Here is a 9,104-nt window from a genome sequence, read left to right on the forward strand (position 1 = left end):
TTTATCTTTGCATTCCTTGTTATAGCTATTTATTTGTGTATATTGGAGCACAGATTTTTCTTGTGGTCCAGGCAAGTTCTCTAATCACTGCTGGAACATTTGCTGTCCAGTGCTAAATTTGCCTCTTTTTCCCCACAATACATACTTGTCCCAAAAATGGTAAGAAACAAATGTATGAACACTTTTGGAGTCTTCATAATTTCTTTCTTTTTCTTTCTTTTTTTTTTCTTTTTTCTTTTTTTTTTTTTTTGCAGAATAGGGAAATTGATCATTTCATGTTCAGAATTGAGAAGCTATCTTTTGTTTTACTAATTTGTAAGGTATTTAATTTTTCTATCTTAATAATATATTCTCTATTTCAGTTATGAAACTTTCTATTTGCTCACACCCTTATCARAGGATGTAGAAATAGTTTGCTAAGTGTATAATTATGTGAATCACAGGCCCTGGTCCTGCACAGTGCTTAAGAATATGACTAGCACTATTGGATAGGGCTAATAACACACTTAAATGCATGCCTTAAGTACTTTGTTAGTCTGGGATTGCAGTGTAATCACTAGAAACTTAGTTTTGAAAAGTGAAAGTCAGTTTTCAACTTGTAGATTTTATTTAGCAGCACTTAAACCAAGGTAGAAGTTTGTATTGGTCCCTGGATAATAAGAAGGTATCATTTGTGCTTCCAAAATAAATGCATAAATCCAATGAAATTGAGGGCCTGATTGGAACAACCACTGGTTYGTCAAACCTTTATCTGTTCAGTTTTTAAACCACAACAAAAAAAGCAGCAGTAATATTTTTCTCATTGTTGTATGTTTTCTTGTCTGATATCTGAATTATATAGTAAACTCTCAGGYCTTGTAGAATAAGACATCAAAGTCTTTGTATGTGTGTTTGCTGTTTTGTGCGTGCTGTTTTCTCTCTAAAGATTTACTTGATATAAACTTTYTTTTGTTTTGCACTGAAATTAGTTAAGTGCCTCTAATATTTGAAGACTGGTAGCCATGATGCTGTATATGAAGCAATTACAATGCTTTTTGAGTGAAAATACTGTTCTGATTCTTAAAAAGAAAACCCCCAAAGGACACTTAATAGGAAGGGAGGGGAGAATGGGCACTAAGTAAAGGACAGTGATCTTTTTTTTTTTGAATAAGGCCATGTTGTAATCTGTAAGATGTTATATTTAATTATTAGATACCATGGATTTATTGAACACATTTATTTTGTCTAAAATGGATTTTAACTGTGTGCTCACTGTCGGTTTACCTTTCTTTGTTAAGCCTTCACTCTTGCACTTCCATTTGTTGATCTTTTTTTTTCTTTTTTTCTTTTTTTTTTTTTTTTTAATCTTTGTTCTGTCCAAAGACCCTGTGTGGACAGTAATGACCGCACGTTTCCGATTGCCTGCTGGCAGAACCTACAATGTACGAGCATCTGAGCTGGCACGAGACAGGCAGCATACGGAGGTGGTCTGCAACGTTCTTCTCCTGGATAACACTGTACAAGCTTTCAGAGTTAACGTAAGTAACTTGATTATTGCAAATCAATGTCACTCTGAGCTTGCTTTTCTTTACTAGATTTGTATGTCTAGAGTTTGACTTTCAGAATACTGTTAAATTCAGAGTAGAAGGGGAAGTTATGTTCTGACAGGCATGCTTGTACACGTACATATTTAGTCACTGTATTTAGTCATGCTGGCATCTTCTTTAATGCTAACACATCTCTATTTAAAAATTGAATATTCAAAGTATAGTGTATTTCTAGTAGTTTTCTCTGGGGGGCTCAATGCTGCGTGGTGAAATCTAGAAGATTTTTTCCATTGAGTTGAATGACAGCAGGAGCAAGCTTTGGTTTTAATCAGTTCTGTTTTTTACATTTTGCGCGAGTATCATGAGTGATGGTAACTCTTCTCTTGAATCTAGTTAATTATGTTTAATCGTGTATGGTTATTTTTGGTTACAGATATCATCTTGAAGCATCCCTTTGCTCTCTGCTTTTCTCATATTATATTATTTTTAGTTCTGTGTATTTCCTTTCTTAAACACACCACCTCCTAATGCACTAATGAGGATGGCAGAAAGAAAATAGGAAACTACTGAATATTGAGAGCTGTTATTAGGAAAAGTGAATAACTTTTTACAAATGGGCATGGCTATATTAACCAGATTTTCTGATCTGTAATTCCTGGTAAATTAAAACGAAAGTATTTGTGTTTTTATGAGTAGGTACATATTTTTGCATCCTTTTTTTTTGATTTCTTAGAAAAATGGGCAAGGCCCTCATAAGAAAATATTAGAGGATTTAAAGCAAGCATTGTGGGAAAGTTTAAATTGTGTCAGGAATGAGAAGTCAACATGAAGGTAGGAATGAGGTGCCCTCTGGTTCCTAGAACCTGTCTTTTATAGCCAAAAAATTGATCATTCGTATGGTTAAAGGTTGAACAGTGTGGTGATAAATGCTACAGGTAGCATGATTATTGAAGTTTTTCAAGCCAATATTGAAGCCCTTCAGCGTGGGGTGAAAGAAAAGCTTGACATCAGATAAGGGCATGGTGTGAAACAGGAGGTGAGGGAGAAACTGAAACAGTTTTCAAATCTAAGTGAAGAAGTTTAATTTAGGGTCTTTGTAAAACCTTTCAATTACGTTGAGTTCTGATGTCCATTTCCATGAGGCTATTGATAAATTTGAATGCTTTTTAGGGAATACGTGAAAATGGTTGAATTTCTCTGTTCTGTATTCAGATTATTAGAGCTTAGGCAGCCTGCAAGTACCTGACAAGAGGAACAGGTTCTCTGTTATCTAGGAAGAACTTGCTAGGATACATTAGCTGGTGGCTGAAGCCAATGGTAGACTTGGTGGTTATTTTGTTTTGGTATCACAGAGGCTCTTTCTAACTGTTAGAGTAGATACTTTGGTCAAGGTGGAATGTTTTAGGATGCTCTCTTGAGATATTTCTTGTAGTTGATTCAAGCGCTGTTTGAGAAGATTCTTATGGCCTGTTTTGAGCAGAGTTCCAAAGAGTGAATCTTGGGTTATAGGAGGGSACCATCAAAGATGTTAGTTTACCATCATACAGCCTCATCTGCTTTCTGTGGTAATCTTCCCTCTATCCCTTCTGTATCACTTACCTTCTCATCCTTGCTAACCCAGTTCTTCAGCTTGTTGCTTGCCAAAAAGCAGTATGTGCAGAGAACATGGCTGAAGACAAAGCATTAAAGTTGCATGAGAAGTTAAATGCTGTGTTCCTTGCTTTCAAGTACTTGAGTCTGCAAGACAGATATGTTAACTGAAGCTTTTCATTTGTTTTAGCTGGCTGAAATAAGGAATAATTGCAGTACAGTAGTTGTGGGATATTCCACTTCTTTTTGATCTAGCTGTCCAAAATCTGTATCTTTTAAGAGAACTAGTAGCGCTTCTCTAGAGTCGAGTAACTGGTCATAAATCTTCAAATATCTGTTTGACTCTTTTGAGAAAAATCTGTGAAATATTTTCTCCCCACCTCTGTTGCATACTTAATTGCATGAGTCACTATTCATTGGTTTTACAGAGCAGCTTGCAAGTTTGTTTGTAAGAACTGAGTTTAGAAAATACAAAGTTCCTCAATGCTCAACATTTTTTCGTCATATTTTAGTGTCAGTCTGTTTTTTAGAAAACAGACACTAATGAAAACTTTGTTAATTATTCAATTATAGCAAGCATATGCTAACCTACATTGTTCACAGATGTTCAGGGTTTTCTGTTGTATTTTACTTCATTGTGATTGACACAATATTTGATAATAAATATTTATGACATTGTTCTCAGAATAGGAAGAACAATGATAACATCAAATTAGCAAGAGTTTTTCTCTTGGTGATTGCTATAGGTACTCTATGCTAATGCTTGTGAAGCTTAAACATCTGAGGTATGCAGTTCTGTCTTAATAAAAATGTACTCAAATGTTCTTTCTCCTCCAAGAGCAAAGTACTGATCACAGGCAATATCTCCTGATAATTCAGATGACGTGCTCTAAGTTCACGTTTCAACCAGCTTCTTCCATTGATTTGTAAAATAGGCATTCTTTGTGCTAAGCATTACATAGGTGTAGGATGTACCAAATCAAATAAAATAAGCCCTATGGACTGTAGTTAGACAAAGCTGCTTTGGCTACAGGCAGAAGAGTTGGTTGGAACTAACCTGTGCATATATCAGGATAGTAGAAGTACCTTCTGTAAAACGCTCTGAGGTAAAAACTAAGGTAAGGCGGGTGGTGTTAGTTCTGTGGGCAAGGCTTGTGAATTAAGTCGCATTCAAAAAGCTTACTTTTGAGCCTTTATGTCGGAAGCTTCACACAAGCAATAAATTCACTGTGTGAGTAAGTAAAGCCTAAAAATCTGTCAAAAGCAAGTGTGATTTTTAAAAGGGGAAACTTTTAATAATTTAATCTTTTGCATTACTTGATTTTTTCCCCCCTGCTTTTCTTCACAATAAAGGAAACAATAGCATATGTGGAGGGCTTTTTTTGGGTTTTTTTTTTTGTTTTTTTTTTAATGAACAGGCTAATTTAGAAAAGTTTGTGTAAGCTACATAATGGAGGAAATAGTACAGTTCCAGATGCGTACGTGAAGTACATTTCCTTGTAGGAATATTCCAGTGAGGTGAAAGAGGAGGGATATCAGTATTGTCCCTARTAGTTTATTAGGGCCAACCGCTCACAGATTTGTGTGCAGCAGCACTTGCTTGACCCCCTCACGGCTGTGTTGCAATCCTGGGAAYGTCCGTGACCTGCCATGCCGTTTTTCTTTTAAGAGAAGTCCGATTTTGTTTGGACTGGCATGGCAGCAGTGAGCTCTGCATTCCTGGTGTTTGTTGTAATTGCACCCTGCTGTATGGGCTAGCAACAAAAACAGAGTCAGTGATACAATTTAGGAAGACTGCAATTAGTTGGTAAGCAGTCATTAAGCCTACATAATTGTGGATGTTTTCTTAAATTTTCAAACAAGTGTGACTAACCAACAAATAACATGTATCTAGTGACACTGGATGTTAGACACTAGAAGATAAATACTTCACAAAGTTCAGCTAATTTATTGATGTCCTGTGCTAACTAACTGGTCACCCTTCAGTTGTGAAATAATTGAGTTAAATTGCAATGGGCAGTTTCATATTAGATATTTCCTATTGTTCTTATGTTTTCCATTATTCACTGTTTTCAGATGCAGTGTTAATGTTGAACCTGAATCTAGCTGTAGGAATATAACACATTTCTTATAAAAATCTCATGTATTGATTTTACTTCATTATAAAAAAAAAAAAAAAAAAAAAAGGCAAAAGTAGACACTTGTTTACCATGCTCCTTATAATTTAGAGAGCTACTCAAGGGTTATGTCAGTGTTACAAATTCCATTTCAGACCTTACACAACAAACCGGATTGTGACCTTCACCTGCTCTGGCAAGCTGCAACATCATTATATAAGTATCAAAGATGGGTTAAATCAAGGTCTGGTTTTACTAGATGCTTATCTGTATTTTGTACTGGGAGTAAAACATTGTGATCAAAACAAATGCTTCATGTTGAAACTTCTTGTCTCTTATCCAAATTTGCCACTTTGTTTCGGGAGAAATACCTTTCACTCTACTTACTCTGCCTTTAAACAGGAGCTTCCTTCTTCGTGTGAAATGACATTTTGTACTGCTGAATTCAAACTGATCAGCAAGTCCTACGCTTTCCATACTCTAGGAAGCATTTGCTTAGATATTTCAGATGCAGTATAATGCTCAGGTTTAGATTGAAGAACACTTAGAGATTTGATACCTACAAGTTACCTGAAAAAGTAACACATCAGCTGTAATAAATGCAAGTCTAAGCTTTGAATGCAAATGTCTCACTTTTCCCAATAGTTACTATCATACTTAGTTTGTGTTCTGATTTAGATCTACATCAGGGAAGAATGCCAAGAAGCAATTAGTGTTGCTATATAATTTAAAATTTGTTTTATTTGCTGAAAAACTTGTACTGATTACTAGTTTATTTCCAAAAAAATCAGAACCCCCTAATTTAGTAAAAATCAAAGTAACTATTTTTAGAATTATACATAAAAATTGCTTTATGTGTTTCTACTGTCATGTATTATTTTAACATCTGTTTTTTTTCTAGGTTGTTTTAATTATTTGAGAATAAATTTTTCAGTAGTGCACTTAGCAGCCTTGCTCCTACTAACTATTCACTTGGTTAAACATAAAGAAATCTTATGATTTTTAAAAATAAAATCTTTCAAAGTAAATTAAAAAATTCCCTTTTTTTTTTAACTTAGCTAAATTTACACAGGACCCAATGGGCATGGCTTATGTAATTTCAACTTAAATATGCAGAGCTACAGTTATGTCTAAAAGGATGACAGCAGTGCAATCATAAATTGTTGGTACCTTTTTGCTATTTTTTTTATTAAGAAATAAGTTACCCGGCTTTTCTGAGTTCTTGGCACCCAAGTAAATGGTTTTGACAGTTTACTCAACTTCAGCGGAATAGCAGGAGAACAAAAAACTTAAGTTTTGATCAGATGCTCTTAAATGTCTGAATGTGATTTGTAAATTTTTCTTGTAATGGATTGATAAAATCCTTGCAACCTGCTTCTGGCTTTGTACTTATATTCTCATATAATTGCCTTAAAAATAAGCTGTCTTTATAATATGTTTTGAAGGCTGAGGTCATTTGAGACCAGAACAGTAGTCCATTTTGTTTTAAAACTTCAAAAAAATACCTTATCATCAGCAGTAAACAAGGCAAGATATATGTGGAATCCTTTGTAGCATGAGTAACGCTTGGCACCTAGGACATTGATAGAAGCTTGGTTCCAGAGAAGTAGAAAATCTGGATGTAAAATGTACGAACYGTCTTTCATCATTTTTCTTTAACAGTTACTTTTGCAGAATTTCTGTGTGTCTGTTATTCCTCAGGAAGCTGTGATACTTTGCAACTTCTTTGGGAAACTCCTTCAAATTTCACCAAATGTATTTGTTGAGCCCTGTCATAATGGCACGCTCTGTGTTTAAATTACTATGTTAGCAATATTTTTAGTTTAGGCAAATGATTGTTAGATAGCTTCAACTATGCAGATGCTTCTTATTTCACTTTGTGGATAAGATTTGGCCCTGCAGTAGAGATCAGGTTTGTTCAGTTGTCAAAGAAATGTGTTTTTTCTTTTTTTTCTTTTTTTTTTATATTCAGTTCTTTTGAATTGGTTCATTTAGAGTGAAGTAGTATCTTTGGGAAAACACATTCAAATGACACTTGTTCTCAGTTAGGTGTTTGGCTGCTTCAGCTGTCTATGCCATTTAACTTTGGAAGCATTTTCAAAATTCTGGTTCATTTAGATTCAGGAATAGATTTTCAGATAAAGTAAGTAAGAATAATTTGTACAGGCCTTAAAAATGTACTTTTAAATGATAATGGAATGATCTGAATGAGGCTACTAAGTTTTAAGCCAAATTTTAGCCCCTTTTTACTTTTCAGTAATCCTTTAAAGCATCAAATTTGGTAAATGGATGGCTTTCAGTAATAATCATATAGTTATCTGAGAAGTGAGAAATTCCTACTGTCAGAAAATGACAAAGAGGAAAAATAATAATTTCTTGCATATGTTTTAGCGAGAGAGATGGAGCTCATTTAAAAATAGTGCTGCTGGGATACATGTCGTGATATTTAAAATCTAGATTACTTGAGCATATCTAAAAGAATTTATGTGTTCTGCATGCATAAGTCTGTGTCCAATTATTTTTTTTCCTCATAAATGGTGTATATTTTTGCTTTCTGCAGAAACATGATCAGGGACAAGTTCTGTTGGATATAGTCTTCAAGCATCTCGATTTGACAGAGAGAGATTACTTTGGTTTACAGTTGGCTGATGAATCCACTGATAACCCTGTAAGTTGGATTTGTTTTCTAAGGCGTGTTTTTCGCACGTTTAATGTATGCAGGGACTGTGTTYTATTGCTTAGCAGGTACCTAATAATTGTAAAATTCTAATTCTTTCCTTTTGACAGCTCATACCCTTGACAGAAGCACCCTGAATTTTTGGTTTGGTAGATGTGTGTGGCATAATAACACACTGGTACACTTTGAAGATACCTGTTTTTTAGGGGACCATGGAGGTTGKTTTTTTTTTGTTTTATGGGAAGAAAATTTTAAAAAATGGTGCTAGACTTTTGGTAGTGCAGTACTGATTTATTGCTCACCTGGAAAACTGTTTATCTTGGGAGTTGAAAGATAATGGCTTTTTAAAAACTTGATAAGTTTTTCCTTTTTTAATTTCTCACCTGTTTGAACTAGCATTTCAGTGCTTGTTTTGCAGTGTTATAACAGMAGCAGAAGAAATACTTAACTGATCTATGCAGTTTGACTTTTTTTTTAAGCTTTAAGTTTTGCAATGGAGCCATAAACTGTGCCATCTTCTTTCATTAGGGATGAACTTTGACTGTGACTTGAGCTTGTGATCCAAAAGGTTATCAAAAGACTGATTTTCTTAATAAAGACCACATGGCTGCTCAATTTGCTCCTCAAGTCATTTCTTTATCCCCTGTTTTTAATATGTGGTTATTGAATACACTTGAATAGTATTTCCAGTGATAATTCAATAGGCTAGACAGTCATGGGAATTGACTATTTCATTAAAAGGTGGAGCAGAATTAATTGAGAAACAAGATTAGAAAAATAAAGTGATAGAGAAAAATGATGAAATAAGAAAAGAAATAGTAGCATATGTGGTAGAAACAGTGGAGGCAGAGTTAAATCAAGCTCACATAAGGAGTAAACCAGATGAAGTCAATTAATTAAACGGCAGTTGTGAAAGCTACCGAAGTTAACTAGCTGGTAGTAATCAGCACTCAGAGTAGCTAAAGCTGAAACAAAAAGATGGATATTGTGTAGATGGAGAGGGCTGAAGCCTTTAATATTTTAAGCTTCCCACTAGTACAAGTAGGGCACATGATGGTGTTTCAAGTTCATCTTTTTGCAGGGCTAGATGTGCTTAAGTCTAATTCAACCAGGAGTTTTAGGCGTTACTGTAGTAGGAGAGGGTTTCTTCTTCTTCTTCTTTTTTTTTTTTTTGTAACTGATATATTTTGGTTT

At 34.6% G+C, this 9,104-nt stretch overlaps 1 protein-coding gene across 4 annotated transcripts in view; it reads left to right on the forward strand.

Annotated features, from left to right (window-relative positions):
- Positions 1-1,353: 1,353 nt before the first annotated feature.
- PTPN4 (protein tyrosine phosphatase non-receptor type 4) overlaps positions 1,354-9,104 on the forward strand; it is a 73,181-nt gene continuing 65,430 nt past the window's right edge. For all 4 annotated transcript variants that reach the window (XM_085310995.1, XM_085310997.1, XM_085310996.1 and 1 more), the window contains exons 1-2: positions 1,354-1,517; positions 7,794-7,901. In XM_085310995.1, coding sequence (XP_085167121.1) covers positions 1,380-1,517; positions 7,794-7,901 — 246 coding nt within the window. In that variant the 5' untranslated portion in view covers positions 1,354-1,379. The remainder of the gene's footprint in view (positions 1,518-7,793; positions 7,902-9,104) is intronic.

The sequence above is a fragment of the Rhea americana genome, unplaced genomic scaffold (genome assembly GCF_003343005.1).
Source record: "Rhea americana isolate MKP2758 unplaced genomic scaffold, rheAme1 scaffold_33, whole genome shotgun sequence".
Classification (NCBI taxonomy): Eukaryota; Metazoa; Chordata; class Aves; order Rheiformes; family Rheidae; genus Rhea; species Rhea americana.